General features: G+C 42.9%; 1 protein-coding gene across 3 annotated transcripts in view; it reads right to left on the bottom strand.

Annotated features, from left to right (window-relative positions):
* Edem2 (ER degradation enhancer, mannosidase alpha-like 2) overlaps positions 1-21,335 on the bottom strand; it is a 285,175-nt gene that overhangs the window by 191,682 nt on the left and 72,158 nt on the right. For all 3 annotated transcript variants that reach the window (XM_070086564.1, XM_070086565.1, XM_070086566.1), the window contains one exon: positions 6,162-6,277. In XM_070086564.1, coding sequence (XP_069942665.1) covers positions 6,162-6,277 — 116 coding nt within the window. The remainder of the gene's footprint in view (positions 1-6,161; positions 6,278-21,335) is intronic.

Here is a 21,335-nt window from a genome sequence, read left to right on the forward strand (position 1 = left end):
AGCACTTTGTCTGGACTTTTTGGGTTATCCTAGTTAATTTACACTATGTATACATGTATTTGTGTACCTGTGAGAGAGACAGAGATAGAAAGACAGATAGAAAGAGATAGACAGGGATAGACAGAGACAGAAACAGATAGAGACAAAGACAGACAGAGATAGAGACAGAGATAGACACTGATACAGACAGACAAACGGAGATACAGCCTGGCCGCCAGCAGCCGGCCAGTCACACAGCTGGCCACCATGCAGCTGGCCAGCCAGCCAGCCAGCTAGCCAGCCACCTAGCCAGCCAGCTAGCCAGTCAATCAGTCAGCCAGTCATCCAGCCAGGCAGACAGCCAGTCATCCAGCCAGGCAGACAGCCTGCCAACCAGCCAGCCTGCCAGCCAGCCAGAATTGTTTCTCTTGCCTTAGGGCATAGATTATAAGACATTCTGAAAGGGTGTTGCACAAATATTGCACATGGGTTATTATCGAGGTTTTTTTATATTTCCTCGACCACTTGTAGCCACATCCACCTCAAAGCCACTAAACTCAGGGTCAAAATCACTTTCCTCTTAAAATGGGAGTGTTAATACTACATGACATCAGTGAATCCCAGGTGTTTGCTGCCCTGTTTGCTCTAGCTGGCGCTCATTTGAACTGGTGCTCCCACAAGGTACTAAGTGGTCCCAGATTTTTTTAATACTGCGCACACCGAGTGTTAGGACCCATTCTATGCTGACAAGGCATCTCAGGCCAATCGTGCCAAATTTGAAGGCAGGAAAAATAAAACGTACATGTACGTTTGGGGCACTAGCGGTAAAAACATTTCTATACGTTTGGAGCATTTACGGGTTAAACTGTCCAAACATAGATCTTCGTTCACTTGCGTAGCGCTCCGAACGTAGATCTATGTTTTATTTTACATTTGAAGGCATGTAAAATAAAACGTAGATCTACATTTGGAGCACTACGCGAGCGAACGTAGATCTACATTTGGACAGTTTAAGGGTTAAACTCATTGAACAATACATGTCAATGGTAATAATATCACTCTGGGCAGGTGTAGGTAGTTACCTACACGTACTGGCTACCTACACCTACCAACTACCTACACCTGACTTCCTACAAATAAATACTCTCCTCTCATCCTACATTAAGACTAGAAGTATTTTAAGGTAAGTACAGTTTGCGAAGCCATCGGTATCTGATAAATCCGGTATCCGAAGCATTATATCGCAAAAAATTTGCCTCGGTTCCCGTTACAAAACCCAGTATGCGATACGATTCATATGAGACGTGTCCAGTGTTTACAAGCCAGCCAGTGTGCGCGCATCTAAGGATACATTCAGTACATTCTATATTATCCATATTATCACTGTTTTTGGTGCTTGTTTCTGCAAAATAAGTCACCATGGGCCCCAAGAAAGCTTCTAGTGCCAACCAATCGAGACCAAGGGTGCTAATGACTATTGAAATTAAGGAAATGTGTGCAAAGTGGCTTGAAGTGCAAACCTTTTTTGATGAAAATCACCCTGACACAGCTACTGCAAGCCGTGTTGGCAACCTGTACACTGACAATGTTGTGAACCACTTTAGGAAAGTCATAAAGGAACGAGAGGTACAGGCCTCTATGGACAGATATGTTGTGCGACAGAAGTCCAGTGACTCTGAAGCTGGTCCTAGTGGCATTAAAAGAAGAAGGGAAGTAACCCCGGAAAAGGACTTGCTACCTCAAGTCCTAATGGAGGGGAATTCCCCTTCTAAACATTAAAAACTTTGACACTCTCCCCTCCTCCCATCTCATCTATCATCACCAGATCTTCATTAAAGGTAAGTGTCAATTATTCTATTGTGATTATTCTATTGTTAGTATTGTTATTGTAATTACAGTGGACCCCTGCATAACGATTACCTCCAAATGTGACCAATTATGTAAGTGTATTTATGTAAGTGCTTTTGTGTGTGTATGTTTGGGGGTCTGAAATGGACTAATCTACTTCACAATATTTCTTATGGGAACAAATTCGGTCAGTACTGGCACCTGAACATACTTCTGGAGTGAAGAAATATCGTTAACCGGGGGTCCACTGTATTATATTGCATTAAACTTAATATATCATGTGGTAAAGTTTTTTTTTCATACTTTTGGGTGTCTTGCACGGATTAATTTGATTTCCATTATTTCTTATGGGGAATATTGATTCGCTTTCCGATAATTTTGGTTTACGATGAGCTCTCAGGAATGGATTAATATCGTGAACTGGGGGTCCACTGTAATGAGTGTACTAAATGTGTATTTTATGGCCCAGGGCCGCTTTAAATGTCATACAGTGGACCCCCGGTTAACGATATTTTTTCACTCCAGAAGTATGTTCAGGTGCCAGTACTGACCGAATTTGTTCCCATAAAGAATATTGTGAAGTAGATTAGTCCATTTCAGACCCCCAAACATACACGTGCAAACGCACTTACATAAATACACTTACATAATTGGTCGCATTCGGAGGTGATCGTTATGCGGGGGTCCACTGTATATTATGTTTGGGAGTAGAAGCCAGGTCTACCTACACCTGACTTCCTACATATAAATACTACTCACTTCTTCCCCTACATTAAGACTTCAAATATTTTAAGGCAAGTAATGAATGTACTGCATAAAGGTCCCCCTCAACATTCGCGAATTCCCAGCTGCCCATCATATTTAAAATGTCACTACATGCTTAACAATTCGCAAACAGGCAAAATTATTTACAAACATTGTCTCTAAGTCCACAGCAGGACTCGAACCTGCTAACTCTTTATCAGAGTCCACAATACTTTACCATGGAGCTAGACCTGCGATAAGTATGGGCGCTTAGCCAAAGCTAAGTGATGTTTCCCCCATACCGCTGGGCAGCAAGCTCATTTTGAAAGTTATTTCATCAAATCCTGCCATATGCAGTGGACAATGAAAGAGTTGAAATGCTTAACAATTCACAAACAGGCGAAATTATTTACAAGCGTTGTCTGTACGTCCACAGCAGGACTCAAACCTGCTAACTCTGTATCAGAGTCCACAGTACTTTACCACGAAGCTAGACCCGCAATAAGTATGGGCACTGAGCCGAAGCTAAGTGATGTTTCCCCATCCCCCGGGCACCAAGCTCATTTTGAAAGTTATTTCATCAAATCCTGCCATATGCAGTGTACAACGAAAGAGATTTCAAATGCTTAATAATTTGCAAACAGGCGAAATTACAGTGGACCCTCAGCCAACAAAGGCATCGTCTAACGATAAATTCATCCAATGAAGAGTCTGAGCGTAAAAATTTTGGTCTGATCAACGATGAAAAACTCGACCAACATGATTTGTCCCATACCTGTCCGTCCAGCCTGAGTGCCTCAGCTGCCCTGCCGTCATTGTTTACAAGCCAGGGTGGACGGTTCCACTCATATATTCGATAAATTTTGTATTATTCCATTGTTTTTAGTAACTGCTAAATATTCCATTGTTTCTGTAACTGCCAAATAAGCCACCATGGACCCAAAGAAAGCTTCTAGTGCCAACCCTGTGGTAAAAAGGGTAAGAAATATTATCTAAATACTATCGTACCATGGTCAGCTGCTGCTGCACCACCGTCAGCTGCTGCTGTATCACGGTCAGCTGCTGAACCACAGTCAGCTGTTGCTGCACCACCGCCAGCTGTTGCTGCACCACCGTCAGCTGCTGCTGCACCACCATCAGCTGCTGCTGCACCACCGTCAGCTGCTGCTGTACCACCGTCAGCTGCTGCTGTACCACAGTCAGTTGCTGCTGTACCACAGTCAGCAGCTGCTGTACCACAGTCAGCTGTTGCTGCACCACTGTCAGCTGCTGCTGCTCCACCATCAGCTATACTACTCGAAAATGTGAGGAGAGTGTTTTTGGTGTGGCTTAACGAGAAACAATTACCGAGAAACAATTAACCCCAGAGGGTTAGCCACCCAGGATAACCCAAGAAAGTCAGTGCATCATCGAGGACTGTAACTTATTTCCATTGGGGTTCTTAATCTTGTCCCCCAGGATGCGACCCACACCAGTTGACTAACACCTAGGTGAACAGGAAAAAATGCCTGGGACTAGTGCTCATATTGGTGAATTTAAGGCCAGCAAAGATTGGCTTGAGAGATTTAAGAATCATAGTGGCATACACAGTGTGATAAGGCATGGTGAAGCTGAAAAATTCCAACAACAACAAGTGTTCAATTGTGACGAAACAGGCCTGTTCTAGAAGAAAATGCCAAACAGGACCCACATTACTCAGGAGGAAAAGGCTAACTCTCATGTTTTGTTGTAATGCTACTGGAGATTGCAAAGTGAAGCCTTTACTCATGTATCACTTTGAAAATTCCAGTGTGTTCAAGAAAAAAAGCGTCTCATCACTCATCAATGCTCTTCAATAAAGGTAAGTGTCATTTTAACATTTATTTATGTAGTTATTGCACATGTCTCATTGTTTTCTTTGTAAGGAAATGTATATTTCATGAAAAAAAAAAATTAATATTTTTGGTTGTCTGGAACGGATTAAGTGGATTTCCATTATTTCTTATGGGGAAAATTAATTCGATTAATGATAAATTCGCCTAAGGATAAGCTCTCTGGAACAGATTAATATTGTTGCCCGAGGGTCCACTGTATTTACAAACATTGTCTCTATGTCCACAGATGAAATAACTTTCAAAACAAGCTTGGTGCCCGGGGATTTTGGGGAAGCATCGCTTAGCTTTGGCTAAGCGCCCATACTTATTGCGGGTCTAGCTCCGTGGTAAAGTAGTGTGGACTCTGATACAGAGTTAGCAGGTTCGAGTCCTGCTGTGGACGTAGAGACAATGTTTATGTCATTAAATGTGTTAAGAATTGTGGCGGTGGCAGAGTTTGTTTGGAGATAGGACAAGATAGTCCTTCAATATGGCACTAATATAAACTCTATGGCTTATTTATCTATCACAATTTATCTAATATGACATAATAAACAATATTAATAACATAGAAACATGACATATACTCTAGAATGAATAAAATACGTCATTAAGTATGTCCCGAGTGTTGCTATGTTGTTGTTGGGTGTATAAGGGCCACTGAAAGCATAAGCTGTACCTCTGTATGTATGTTCAAATTATTAAATAAATAAATAATGGTGGTGAAGACTGCAGCAGGAGCAGTACAGACTAGAGAAGGCAGTGCTGTCAGTCGCCCAATATAACTCCAACAACACTGGAGGAGTTACTTTCGTGCTGTCCTTTTTCTATCAATTAATCGCTTAACTTACTTGCTACATTGTTAATGCTACACTTTATCACTGACTGGCTCTGTAGCCTTTATCGACTTGTGCTGCTTTAGTATCGTACACATCGTAGAATCACTGAAGGCGGCACATTCTCCCCTCTCTCTTCCTCCTCCACTTCAGTACTTTTCTACGAGTTCTTTCTTGAATTCTATAGTTTTTCCTCACCTTCTTTACCAATGAGCTGGCACCAGTACAATATATTACGATGTTTTCATGTGTTTTATGATTGTTCATGGTTCAATAGGTTAAGGAAGCAGCACTGTATTATATTTCCCTACAATATATCGGGGCACCAAACATTCGCGATTTTTCAACAATCGCGAGGTTCTTGATCCCCTAACCCTCGCGAATGTTTAGGGAGACCTATATATATTTTGCTTTTATTGCTTTTCATGCCTAATTCTACTGTTAGCTTAATGTATGTTAGTATAAACTTATTATCTGGCATTTGTATGCATTTGTAAATGGAAAAAATGACGTTCTGCTTTCTGGCGATGTCTGCTTTTTGGCAGTAACCTAGTACCTAACCTGCCATATAAGTGGGGCCCTACTGTACATATAAAATATGCAATAACTTTAAAACACTTGAAATTTTGTAAAGTTTCCAGACATAATGGAGTGATGTACTCATGGAGACCGTAAACAAACCGGATGGTGAGAGGTGATCGCATTAGAAAGTCGGTGGGAGGAGCCATATAGCAAATTTTGGTCATAATTTGAAATGTCCATATTAGCAGAATGCCATAAAGAGGGGCCCTACTGTATACAGTAAAATTATTTAAAAATGTAAAATTGTTTCATAATGTTTCTCAAAGGCAGATATATATTGTTATAAAGATATCACAAATGCAATAAAGACATAATATACCTTATTAAATCTCTCGAGATAACCTTCATCACCCAACAATACGTAGGCCTTTAATAGATATTCATAGTAGGAGTCTATACCCGCTCCCACACCAGAGTCCCGCCGCACCCAGTCACCTAATTGGAGAAATGCCAGAATATTAAAAAGCACTTGAGCAAATGTACAAAGTAACTCAATATTATATATCAATATCTGCAAATAGCAAATACATTGTATGCATGTGAAGGAAGATACCACTGAATGAACAATAATTATCCTTAAAGAAGTCCTGTACTTTTTTGTGAATTCTTTATGAATAGGGATCCATTTTCCTGTACCATCTCACATTACAAGCCACGAAGCATTTGACACTTAAAAATATTAACTCTGTCTAAAATATACAACAGAGACAGATAAACAGAGGTAAAGAAGAAAGAGGAGGAAAGGCTGTTATTCCTATTAGGTAAATGTACAGTGTGTCATGCATGTTAACAAATTCATGACACTTAGAAGTAGGTGGTGACCCATAATAACAGACATTTCCAAACAGGTCTTTTCATTCACAATTCTGCACAGTTTTCATCTTCACTTTACACATGTAGAGAAAGCGTGTGAGAGGAAAGAGAGCAGAATGAAAGGGAGAGATGAGAGGAGAGTTGGGAGGAAGAGTACATAGGTAATGAAGATTACAGGCCTTCCATTCTATAAAGGGATTTTCTACTGAGGACTAACTAAAACTGAGCAACTTCTTGTAATACTTAATCAGTACATTTAGGCAATTCTGTCTTCAGTTGTTTAGGACATGATGCTTTACAGAAGATTATTGCCGGGAGCAATGGACTAGTAACCCCTTCTCCTGTAGACATTTACTAAAAAAGAGAAGAAGAAAAACTTTATAAAACTGGGATGCTTGAATGTGCGTGGATGTAGTGCGGATGACAAGAAACAGATGATTGCTGATGTTATGAATGAAAAGAAGTTGGATGTCCTGGCCCTAAGCGAAACAAAGCTGAAGGGGGTAGGGGAGTTTCGGTGGGGGAAATAAATGGGATTAAATCTGGATTATCTGAGAGAGTTAGAGCAAAGGAAGGGGTAGCAGTAATGTTGAAGGATCAGTTATGGAAGGAGAAAAGAGAATATGAATGTGTAAATTCAAGAATTATGTGGATTAAAGTAAAGGTTGGATGCAAAAAGTGGGTCATAATAAGCATGTATGCACCTGGAGAAGAGAGGAATGTAGAGGAGAGAGAGAGATTTTGGGAGATGTTAAGTGAATGTATAGGAGCCTTTGAACCAAGTGAGAGTAATTGTGGTAGGGGATCTGAATGCTAAAGTAGGAGAAACTTTTAGAGAGGGTGTGGTAGGTAAGTTTGGGGTGCCAGGTGTAAATGATAATGGGAGCCCTTTGATTGAACTTTGTATAGAAAGGGGTTTAGTTATAGGTAATACATATTTTAAGAAAAAGAGGATAAATAAGTATACAAGATATGATGTAGGGCGAAATGACAGTAGTTTGTTGGATTATGTATTGGTAGATAAAAGACTGTTGAGTAGACTTCAGGATGTACATGTTTATAGAGGGGCCACAGATATATCAGATCACTTTCTAGTTGTAGCTACACTGAGAGTAAAAGGTAGATGGGATACAAGGAGAATAGAAGCATCAGGGAAGAGAGAGGAGAAGGTTTATAAACTAAAAGAGGAGGCAGTTAGGGTAAGATATAAACAACTATTGGAGGATAGATGGTCTAATGAGAGCATAGGCAATGGGGTCGAAGAGGTATGGGGTAGGTTTAAAAATGTAGTGTTAGAGTGTTCAGCAGACGTTTGTGATTACAGGAAAGTGGGTGCGGGAGGGAAGAGAAGCGATTGGTAGAATGATGATGTAGAGAGAGTAGTAAGGGAGAAAAAGTTAGCATATGGGAAGTTTTTACAAAGTAGAAGTGATGCAAGGAGGGAAGAGTATATGGAGAAAAAGAGAGAGGTTAAGAGAGTGGTGAAGCAATGTAAAAAGAGAGCAAATGAGAGAGTGGGTGAGATGTTATCAACAAATTTTGTTGAAAATAAGAAAAAGTTTTGGAGTGAGATTAACAAGTTAAGGGAGCCTAGAGAGCAAATGGATTTGTCAGTTAAAAATAGGAGAGGAGAGTTATTAAACGGAGAGTTAGAGGTATTGGGAAGATGGAGGGAATATTTTGAGGAATTGTTAAATGTTGATGAAGATAGGGAAGCTATGATTTCGAGTATAGGGCAAGGAGGAATAACATCTTGTAGGAGTGAGGAAGAGCCAGTTGTGAGTGTGGGGGAAGTTCGTGAGGCAGTAGGTAAAATGAAAGGGGGTAAGGCAGCCAGGATTGATGGGATAAAGATAGAAATGTTAAAATCAGGTGGGGATATAGTTTTGGAGTGGTTGGTGCAATTATTTAATAAATGTATGGAAGAGGGTAAGGTACCTAGGGATTGGCAGAGAGCATGCATAGTTTCTTTGTATAAAGGCAAAGGGGACAAAAGAGAGTGCAAAAATTATAGGTGGATAAGTCTGTTGAGTATACCTGGTAAAGTGTATGGTAGAGTTATTATTGAAAGAATTAAGAGTAACACAGAGAATAGGATAGCAGATGAACAAGGAGGCTTTAGGAAAGGTAGGGGGTGTGTGGACCAGGTGTTTACAGTGAAACATATAAGTGAACAGTATTTAGATAAGGCTAAAGAGGTCTTTGTGGCATTTATGGATTTGGAAAAGGCATATGACAGGGTGGATAGGGGGGCAATGTGGCAGATGTTGCATGTGTATGGTGTAGGAGGTAGGTTACTGAAAGCAGTGAAGAGTTTTTACGAGGATAGTGAGGCTCAAGTTAGAGTATGTAGGAAAGAGGGAAATTATTTCCCAGTAAAAGAAGGCCTTAGACAAGGATGTGTGATGTCACCGTGGTTGTTTAATATATTTATAGATGGGGTTGTAAGAGAAGTAAATGCGAGGGTCTTGGCAAGAGGCGTGGAGTTAAAAGATAAAGAATCGCACATAAAGTGGGAGTTGTCACAGTTGCTCTTTGCTGACGACACTGTGCTCTTGGGAGATTCTGAAGAGAAGTTGCAGAGATTGGTGGATGAATTTGGTAGGGTGTGCAAAAGAAGAAAATTAAAAGTGAATACAGGAATGAGTAAGGTTATGAGGATAACAAAAACATTAGGTGATGAAAGATTGGATATCAGATTGGAGAGAGAGAGTATGGAGGAGGTGAATGTATTCAGATATTTGGGAGTGGACGTGTCAGCGGATGGGTCTATGAAAGATGAGGTGAATCATAGAACTGATGAGGGGAAAAGGGTGAGTGGTGCACTTAGGAGTCTGTGGAGACAAAGAACTTTGTCCTTGGAGGCAAAGAGGGGAATGTATGAGAGTATAGTTTTACCAACACTCTTATATGGGTGTGAAGCGTGGGTGATGAATGTTGCAGCGAGGAGAAGGCTGGAGGCAGTGGAGATGTCATGTCTGAGGGCAATGTGTGGTGTGAATATAATGCAGAGAATTCGTAGTTTGGAAGTTAGGAGGAGGTGCGGGATTACCAAAACTGTTGTCCAGAGGGCTGAGGAAGGGTTGTTGAGGTGGTTCGGACATGTAGAGAGAATGGAGCGAAACAGAATGACTTCAGGAGTGTATCAGTCTGTAGTGGAAGGAAGGTGGGGTAGGGGTCGGCCTAGGAAAGGTTGGAGGGAGGGGGTAAAGGAGGTTTTGTGTGCGAGGGGCTTGGACTTCCAGCAGGCATGCGTGAGCGTGTTTGATAGGAGTGAATGGAGACAAATGGTTTTTAATACTTGACGTGCTGTTGGGGTGTGAGCAAAGTAACATTTATGAAGGGATTCAGGGAAACCGGCAGGCCGGACTTGAGTCCTGGAGATGGGAAGTACAGTGCCTGCACTCTGAAGGAGGGGTGTTAATGTTGCAGTTTAAAAACTGTAGTGTAAAGCACCCTTCTGGCAAGACAGTGATGGAGTGAATGATGGTGAAAGTTTTTCTTTTTCGGGCCACCCTGCCTTGGTGGGAATCGGCCAGTGTGATAATAAAAAAAAATAAATATATTTATTTTTTTTTTAACCACAATGGCTGCCTCCAACTAAGGTAAGGTGAGCCAAATAAGGAAACACATTCACCATCATTTATTCAGTAGGTGTCTTACCAGAAGCGAGTGAACATAATTCAATGACCCACAAACATCCCCACCCATCCTTGAGACGGGTGGAGATGTTGCTGTTTAAAATTTATTTATTTATTTATTTATTTTTATTTATTTATTAATTTGAACATGATACAGAGAACCACAAGGAATAAAATTTTTAAAAGTGCAGCAACTGCATCAAACAAGTGAAAGTTTTACCAGTGGTGATATGCACAGCACATATCATGGTTTGAGAAACACATTACACAAAAGGTGTGTAGGATAAGCAGAAACACATAGGGTCCAGACCAATGACACAAAGTCAATGTACACAATGAACAATATTCTCTAACGACATAATGGTGTCACTCATTTGAGGTAGATGTTAATCACACGAGATAAAAAAAAATGTTGTAAATATAATTCTTTCTACAACTGCTTAAGAACATTAATATACTATGATTTGGATGGAAATATAAATTTTTGTGGCATTATTTTGCTTCTCGAGTACTGTACTGAAGTACATAAAATCATAATCAGTTAGAATGATAACAAATTCTCACTACAGGCAGCACACTCCACCAATATTCAAAACACTAAACCTACTCACCATACAAAACATCCATACTTATTACTGCACCTATTACATACATAGAACACTTAACTCTGATATTAACCCCCCCTCAAACATCTCCTTGCCAATCTCAACAGAACACATGACCATAACACAAGGCACAGATCACTCTTTGATGTTCCTCGTGTCCATCTCACGCTATGCAAAAACTCAATGCACATAAAAGGCCCTAAAATCTGGAATTCATTACCTGTAAATATAAAAGAAACACTACCTGTTTATAAATTCAAGTCTCTTCTCAAAGATCACTTACTCACCCAAAACCAAATAAATACTGAATAACTGAACCTTATAAATTGTATATCTTAAATGTTTCTCACAATTATATCACATAAATGTTTAAACCTAAAACCCAATCTAACTTTATTATTTTTTAAATACACTACCTAACAGAATACTCCATACGACTGAATGTACAACAATGCAAGCAACCATATGACCTGTCTTTGTAATACTCACTTGTGCTTTATAGTAATCTGTTTACATTAATGTTTTATCACTGATTTCATCATTGCTTAGTTAATCTTAAGTTAATTTTAAGCCAGCCCGTAATGCTATGCATAGTATAAGTGGCTTTGGCATACTGCTCTTATCTGTATTTTTTTATACCTCTGTATGTGTGCTCAAATTGGAAATAAATAAATAAATAAAAAAATAAATAAATAAAATAAATAAATATAACTATATATCCGTTAATAGTTTTGGGGAACCTTGACCCCCCCCCCCCCCCCCCAGCCCAGTGTGATGTTAGCAATATGCAGCCCAGCAAAACCACCGGAGCCCAGCTAATCAAGAATTATTTTATGGAATTTGTCAAGTTACTTTTTACATCATCGATACCATGCCTAACCCTTCTAGGGTAGGGTAGGTGCCTGAGCCCGAGCCTTTAGCTCATAAGACTGTCATACCCATTTGCCCCCTTGGGGCGGGGATGGCAGACCAGAGAGGCCTAGCTTGTGGCTAGGCCTGGGGACAGTTGATCCCAAAAATGAGGAGGTACTTGTGCCTCCTCCCATGGAAGACTTAGGTCTCAGACACTTCTTAAAGAGGGAGCCAAGGCCGGGCCACCACTTGGAAAAGGCCCCGGCCGGGAGAATACCGGCTAATCTTTAATAATAATAATAAAGTTACTTTTTGAAGATAGTTAAGGGTCTGTTGATTTTCCTTACACTTGAATGGAGGGGTGTGAAAAGCCTTGGATTTGTTATTGATGTATTTTTTTAGTGTACTTCTTGGAGCTTGGTTTTCGTTGAGGTTATTTTGCAGTCTATAAATATTGTATAGGTAGTACACACTCCATAAATATTGTATAGGTAATATACAGGATGTCCAATTGAAAAAATTATTACAACAATGTAGTAAAAGGTATGAAAATGGAGTTTGCTGAAGTTTCTTGACAGATGAAGAGGGTGTGATGGCACCATCAAATGGCTCTAAACTGAGCATCCTGTGGCTCAGTTGTCAACAAACTCAGCTCACATACTGAGGGTCTGTGGTTTTGATCCCTGGAATGGGTGGAAACATAGGCATGTTTCCTTAACCTGCTATCCCTCTTCACCTTGCAGTAAGAGTAGTACGGTACCTTGGTGTTAGTTGACTATTGAGGGTTACATCCTGGGGGCTTAGACATGAGCTGAGTAAGGATAACATATGGATGGTGAGAAAAATTGCTTATAATTACATTATAAATGATAAGGTTAACTCTCAAGGAATAGACACAGACAGAGACAGACAGAGAGAACATAAGAAAGAAGGAACACTGCAACAGGCCTACTGACCCATGCGGAGCAGGTCCATGTCCTTCCCCCCGGATTAGCCCAATGACCCAACCCCCTGGATTAGCCCAATGACCCACGACAGACAGACAGACAGACAGACAGACAGACAGACACACACACACACACACACACACACACACACACACACACACACACACACACACACACACACACACACTCACACACAGACACACACTCACACACAGACACACTCACACACAGACACACTCACACAGGCACACTCACACAGGCACACGCACACACACACACACAGGCACACACACACACACACACACACACAGGCACACACACACAGGCACACACACACAGGCACACACACACAGGCACACACACACAGGCACACACACACAGGCACACACAGGCGCACACACAGGCGCGCACACACAGGCGCGCACACACAGGCGCGCACACACAGGCGCGCACACACAGGGGCACACACACAGGCACACGCATACAGGCACACGCATACAGGCGCACACACACAGGCACACACTGGAGGACAGGAGGGTCAGGGGAGACATGATAACGACATATAAAATACTGCGCGGAATAGACAAGGTGGACAAAGACGGGATGTTCCAGAGAAGGGACACAGACACAAGAGGTCACCATTGGAAGTTGAAGACTCAGATGAATCAAAGGGATGTTAGGAAGTATTTCATCAGTCACAGAGTAGTCAGGCCGTGGAATAGCCTAGAAAGTGACGTAGTGGAGGCGGGAACCATACATAGTTTTAAGGCGAGGTATGATAAAGCTCATGGGGCAGGGCCCCTCAAGGAAGGTTCCTTGATGTTGGTGAGGGGCTCTTGATTTAGGGAATTGGATCTGTGCTCCAGTTCCCCGAATTAAGCCTGAATGCCTTCCACATCCCCCCCCCAGGCGCTGTATAATCCTCCGGGTTTAGCGCTTCCCCCTTGATTATAATAATAATAATCATGGGGCAGGGAGAGAGAGGACCTAGTAGCAATCAGTGAAGAGGTGGGGCCAGAAGCTATGACTCGACCCCTGCAACCACAAATAGGTGAGTACACAGGCACACACACACAGGCACAGGCACACACACACACACTCTCTCTCTCTCTCTCACACACACACACACACTACAAAGGTTTGTAACAAGGCTAGTTCCAGAGCTCAGGGGAATGTCCTACAATGAAAGGTTGAGGGAAAGCGGACTGACAACACTGGAGGACAGAAGGGTCAGGGGAGACATGATAACGACATACAATATACTGCGGGGAATAGATAAGGTGGACAGAGACAGGATGTTCCAGAGAGGGGACACAGAAACAAGGGGTCACAATTGGAAGCTGAAGAGTCAGACGAGTCACAGGGATGTTAGGAAGTATTTCTTCAGTCACAGAGTTGTCAGGAAGTGAAACAGCCTAGCAAGTGATGTAGTGGAGGAAGGAACGATACATAGCTTTAAGACGAGATATGACAAAGCTCAGGAAGCAGAGAGAGGACCTAGTAGTGATCAGTGAAGAGGCAGGGCCAGGAGCTGAGTCTCAACCCCTGCACGGGAAATCCTGTGTCACAAACCTACTGGAGTTCTATGACATGGTGACAGCAGTAAGACAAGAGAGAGAGGGGTGGGTGGATTGCATTTTCTTGGACTGCAAGAAGGCTTTTGACACAGTTCCACACAAGAGATTGGTGCAAAAACTGGTGGACCAAGCAGGGATACCAGGGAAGGCACTACAATGGATCAGGGAATACTTGTCAGGAAGACAGCAGCGAGTCATGGTACGTGGCGAGGTGTCAGAGTGGGCACCTGTGACCAGCGGGGTCCCACAGGGGTCAGTCCTAGGACCAGTGCTGTTTCTGGTATTTGTGAACGACATGACGGAAGGAATAGACTCTGAGGTGTCCCTGTTTGCAGATGACGTGAAGTTGATGAGAAGAATTCACTCGATCGAAGACCAGGCAGAACTACAAAGGGATCTGGACAGGCTGCAGACCTGGTCCAGCAATTGGCTCCTGGAGTTCAATCCCACCAAGTGCAAAGTCATGAAGATTGGGGAAGGGCAAAGAAGACCGCAGACGGAGTACAGTCTAGGGGGCCAGAGACTACAAACCTCACTCAAGGAAAAAGATCTTGGGGTGAGTATAACACCAGGCACATCTCCTGAAGCGCACATCAACCAAATAACTGCTGCAGCATATGGGCGCCTAGCAAACCTCAGAACAGCATTCCGACATCTTAATAAGGAATCATTCAGGACCCTGTACACCGTGTACATTAGCCCCATATTGGAGTATGCGGCACCAGTTTGGAACCCACACCTAGCCAAGCACGTAAAGAAACTAGAGAAAGTGCAAAGGTTTGCAACAAGACTAGTCCCAGAGCTAAGAGGTATGTCCTACGAGGAGAGGTTAAGGGAAATCAACCTGACGACACTGGAGGACAGGAGAGAGAGGGAGGCCATGATAACGACATACAAAATACTGAGAGGAATTGACAAGGTGGACAAAGACAGGATGTTCCAGAGATTGGACACAGTAACAAGGGGACACAGTTGGAAGCTGAAGACACAGATGAATCACAGGGATGTTAGGAAGTACTTCTTCAGCCACAGAGTAGTCAGTAAGTGGAATAGTTTGGGAAGCGATGTAGTGGAGGCAGGATCCATACATAGCTTTAAACAGAGGTATGATAAAGCTCACGGCTCAGGGAGAGTGACCTAGTAGCGATCAGTGAAGAGGCGGGGCCAGGAGCTCAGACTCGACCCCCGCAACCTCAACTAGGTGAGTACAGACACAGGCACAGACACAGACACAGACACAGACACAGACAGACACAGACAGACACAGACAGACACACACACACACACACACACACACACACACACACACACACACACGCACACACGCACACACACGCACACACACGCACACACACGCACACACACGCACACACATGCACACACACGCACACACACGCACACACACGCACACACACGGACACACACGGACACACACGGACACACACGGACACACACGGACACACACGGACACACACGGACACACACGCACACACACGCACACACACGCACACACACGCGCGCACACACATGCGCACACACATGCGCGCACACACATGCGCGCACACACGCGCACACACGTGCACACACGTGCACACACGTGCACACACACACACACACACACACACACACACACACACACACACACACACACACACACACACACACACACACACACACACACACACACACACACACACACATAGTGCAAAGGTTTGCAACAAGACTAGTCCCAGAGCTAAGGGGTATGTCCTACGAGGAGAGGTTAAGGGAAATCGACCTGACGACACTGGAGGACAGGAGAGATAGGGGGGACATTATAACGACATACAAAATGCTGAGAGGAATTGACAAGGTGGACAAAGACAGGATGTTCCAGAGATGGGACACAGCAACAAGGGGACACAGTTGGAAGCTGAAGATACAGATGAATCACGGGGATGTTGGGAAGTATTTCTTCAGCCACAGAGTAGTCAGGAAGTGGAATAGTTTGGGAAGCGATGTAGTGGAGGCAGGATCCATACATAACTTTAAGCAGAGGTATGATAAAGCTCACGGTTCAGGGAGAGTGACCTAGTAGCGACCAGTGAAGAGGCGGGGCCAGGAGCTTGGACTCAACCCCTGCAACCTCAACTAGGTGAGTACAACTAGGTGAGTACACACACACACACACCTACCTTGAATAGTTCAGACATAATGGATATCACCCATGAAAGACCCCTTGGCGCTAGTGATCATGATGTCCTGAGTTTTGAATATCTTGTTGAGTTAACAGTGGAGAATGCAGCAGCACGAGAACAAAGAGAGAAACCAAACTTCAAAAAAGGGGACTACATAGGAATGAGAAGTTTCCTACATGAAGTGCAGTGGGAAAGAGAACTAGATGGAAAGACAGTAAATGAAATGATGGAAATAGTAACCACTAAGTGCAGGGAGGTAGAGGAAAGGTTCATACCAAAGGGCAACAGAAAAAATGGTAAGACAAGAGTGAGCCCATGGTTTAATTGGAGGTGTAAAGAGGTCAAAGCCAAGTGTGCTAGAGCATGGAAAAGGTATAGAAGGCAAAGGACTCAAGAAAACAAGGAGCTGAGCAGAAGAACCAGAAACGAATATGCAAGGATAAGGAGAGAGGCCCAGAGGCAATACGAGAACGACATAGCATCAAAAGCCAAATCTGAACCAAAGTTGTTATACAGTCACATTAGGAGAAAAACAACAGTCAAGGACCAGGTAATCAGACTGAGGAAAGAAGGAGGGGAGGTCATGAAGAGTGACCAAGAAGTGTGATGAACTCAACAAAAGAGTTAGAGAAGTATTCACAGTAGAGTCAGGAATGCTTCCAGCAAACTGTGGAGGTAGGGTGCACCAGCAGGCGCTGGACACAATACACATAACCAAGGTAGAGGTGAAGAAACTGCTAGATGAAGTCGATACCTCAAAGGCGGTGGGCCCAGATAACATATCTCCATGGATTCCATGGATACTGAGAGAGGGAGCAGAGGAACTGTGTGTGCCATTAGCAGCAATCTTCAGTAAATCTATCGAAACAGGGCAGTTGCCTAAGGCGTGGAAGACAGCACATGTAGTTCCAATTTTTAAGAAAGGGGACAGACAGGCAGCATTAAACTACAGACCAGTGTCACTGACTTGTATAGTATGTAAAGTCATGGAAAAGATTATCAGGAGAAAAGTAGTGGAACACATTGAAAAGATTGGGCTCATACATGACAGTCAGCATGGCTTCAGAGATGGGAAATCCTGTCTCACAAATTTACTGAGTTCTACAATAAGGTAACAGAAGTAAGACAGGAGAGAGAGGGATGGGTAGATTGCATCTTTTTAGATTGCAAGAAGGCTTTTGACATAGTACCACACAAGAGACTGGTGCAAAAATTAGAGGAGCAGGCAGGAATAGCGGGGAAAGTACTGCAATGGATCAGGGAATACCTGACAGGAAGGAAACAACGTGTGTTGGTACGTGCTGAAGTGTCAGAGTGGGCGAATGTGTCAAGTGGGGTTCCACAAGGTTCAGTCCTAGGCCTGGTGCTGTTTCTTGTATACGTGAATGACATAATGGAAGAAATAGATTCAGAAGTGTCACTGTTCGCTGATGATGTGAAACTGATGAGGAGAATACAAGTGGGAGAGGATCAGTTAAGATTACAAGGGGATCTGGACAAACTACAAGTATGGTCCGACAAATGGCTCCTGGAGTTTAACCCCAGTAAGTGTAAGGTCATGAAGATTGGGGAAGAACACAGAAGACCGCAGACGGAGTACAGGTTAGGAAACCAACAGCTGCAAACGTCAGTTAAAGAAAAGGATCTTGGGGTAAGCATTATAATGAACATGTCCCCTGAGGCACACATCAATCAAATAACTGCTGCAGCATATGGGAGATTGGCAAACCTGAGATTGGCGTTTAGACATCTGAGTAAGGAGTCATTCACGACATTGTATACAGTGTACGTAAGGCCTATACTGGAATATGCAACGCCAGTATGGAACCCTCACTTAGTCAAACACATCGCGAGATTGGAGAAAGTGCAAAAATTTGCAACACGATTAGTCCCGGAACTGAGGGGTATGTCTTAAGAGGAGAGATTAAGGGAACTCAACCTGATGACACTAGAGGATAGGAGATATAGAGGGGACATGATAACAACGTATAAAATACTAAGAGGCATTGACAAGGTGGACAAGGATCGAATGTTTCAGAGATGAAATACAGAAACAAGGGGACACAATTGGAAACTGAAAACCCAGATGAGTCATAGGGATGTTAGGAAGTATTTCTTTAGTCTTAGAGTTGTCAGGAACTGGAATAATCTGGAGAGTGAAGTAGTGGAAGCAAGTTCCATTAATAGCTTTAAGAAGAGGTATGACAAATATCATGGAGCAGGGAGAGAGTGAATTACTATCGACCAGTGAAGAGGCGGGGCTAGGAGCTATGACTCAACCCCTGCAACCACATATAGGTGAGTACACACACACGCGCACACACACACACGCACACGCGCGCGTGCACGGCCTGACAACAATGGAGGACAGGAGGGTTAGGAGAGAAGACATGATAATGACATACAAAAGGCCGCGAGGAATTGACAAGGTCGACAGAGACAGGATGTTCCAGAGATGGGACACAGAAACAAGGGGTCACAATTGGAAGCTGAAGACTCAGATGAGTCAAAGAAATGTTAGGAAGTATTTCTCTAGTCACAGAGTTGTGGCAAGTGATGTAGTGGAGGCAGGAACCATACATAGTTTTAAGACGAGGTTAAAGTGATTATTAGTAAAAAGATATATACAGTGATCCACTAACTGGATTCGTCCGGATTCACTGGATTCGGGCGGATTCAAATGGTTTCATTGGAAATAAAGCCAAATCAGAAGAACTGTTACAAAAAATTAAATACTTTGGGGAATTATAGACTAGCTAGCTAGGAGAGTTGTCAGGTATTGTAAGATGACCACCACCATGAAGATGTGTGTACTCTGCAGAAAGGGTAAGGGATGAAAACGGGCCTGGATTGCTTGCCATCTCTGTGGTCAATGGTCCCATGGTATATGCAGGGATTTTAAACCAGTGACCACACTTGTCAAACTCAGAGAGATGTTTTTGGGTCTGCCCAAACGAGATACACCTGTATGAGGAAATGACATCTGTATTAAAAGACAAGAACACGAGTAAAACATCCTTCTTGAAAGACATATCAGCATGGTATGACACCTGGGAAAATAAGATGAGTGGTAGGGACGGGGCTGTCGTGGACAGTGCTCCTGAGGGTGCTAGTGCTGTCCTGGAGGACAGTGCTGAGGGTGCTAGCGTTGTCCTGGAAGAAAGTGCTCCAGAGGATCCTAATGATGTCTTAGAAGACAGTGCTCATGAGGGTACTAGTGTTGTCCTGGAGGACAGTGAACACGTTTTTCAGTCCACAGACGTTCAAAATAGATACTGCTGGAGATGGATCAAAATGGGATGGTGCCTCAGGGAATAGTGTTGACACACTACCAGCAAAACCTGATGGAAGCACTGATGTCCATACAGGGCAGAAAGATAGGGAGGAAACAGGAAAAATAAATGCACCAGCAGCGAACGCAGCTACAATAAATCCTAGCAAACAGAATTACAATCTATGTAAATACCATACCTTGGGTATCTGCAGGCATGGTATATCTGGTAAAACAGGTGAGACATACACCTTTGACCATCCCAAAAAATGCTGCACCCACATGATAACAGGAGAGTGCAACTTCCCCTCCTGTAACTTATTTCACCCAGAAATGTGTCACCCATCAATCCATGAAAGAAAATGCTACAATGCACATTGCCAGACGCATCATCTAAAGGGGACTAGAAGACACAGACCAGCCAGACTATGGGAAACAAAAGAGAGGAGTCACAACCTCTCCGGGGACAGTTTTTTAGGGCCAGGAGGAAAAAGAGACTGGCAAGAAATGTCAATAATCATACACCACCTGAAAACACTTCTGGAGCAGAGGCATGGACACTGGCCTCTACTCCAGAACAATAGATATTAGAGCCAGCAAATAAAAGCCCCCCTAAATTCCACCAATACAACATTTGTCTTTGCAAACATACAGGGTCTAAAGCTGTCAAAAAAACAACAAAATTCCTTACATCACAGGACTGCTCACAGAGTCAAATGCAATGTTTGCAGCATTTACAGAGGCCCACATAAAGGATCATTATGACAACAAAATATTGATTCCAGGTTATAACCTATTCCGATGTGCCAGACTAAACAGGCAACAAGGGGCGGTTGGCCTGTGTCACAGTCACTCATTTGCACAGAACTACTAAACACTTCAAATGATGTAGTTGAAGTTTTGGTGGTAAAGAGTGAAAACCAAAACCTTGTCATTATGGTAGTATACAAGCCTCCAGATGCAACTTCCCAGCAATTCCAGGAGCAGCTTGAGAAAATTGACCACTGTCTGGAAAATCTCCCAACTCCTGCCCCAAACATTTTACTACTAGGAGATTTCAACTTGAGGCACCCAAAATGGAGGAGTATAGCAGCTCAGCTGAACATTTACACACACACGAACTATTAAATCTATGCACCATCTGATACGTAATATAACTGTATCAAAGACAATACACTCAGATTACAAAATAATAGAGGTATAGACATGTATGCACAGGGCTCTGGACCAGCAAAATGTGAGCAGTCATGACGGCCTCTTCACGAAATTCAATTTCAATAACAAAAACATACAATGGGATCAAGTAAACCATGTCCTAAATGAAACAAGCTGGGAAGATGTCCTAAATAACACGAATCCGAACATTTGCCTTGAAAAAATGAATTCTGTGGTTCTTGAGATCTGCTCAAGACACATTCCATTAAGAAAAAGAAAGAAAAGATGTAAACTAGAGAAAGAGAGAGACATTCCCTATACAGATGAAGGCAACGAGTCACAGAGCTGCTGAGTGGGGCCAATATATCTGAAATACGAAGGGAGGCACTAGTCAATGAAATTGCAAATATCGAACTTAAGCTGAAGGAATCTTACAGGAGACAAGAATCACAGGA

The sequence above is a fragment of the Cherax quadricarinatus genome, chromosome 19, assembly GCF_038502225.1.
Source record: "Cherax quadricarinatus isolate ZL_2023a chromosome 19, ASM3850222v1, whole genome shotgun sequence".
In the NCBI taxonomy this organism is placed as follows: domain Eukaryota; kingdom Metazoa; phylum Arthropoda; class Malacostraca; order Decapoda; family Parastacidae; genus Cherax; species Cherax quadricarinatus.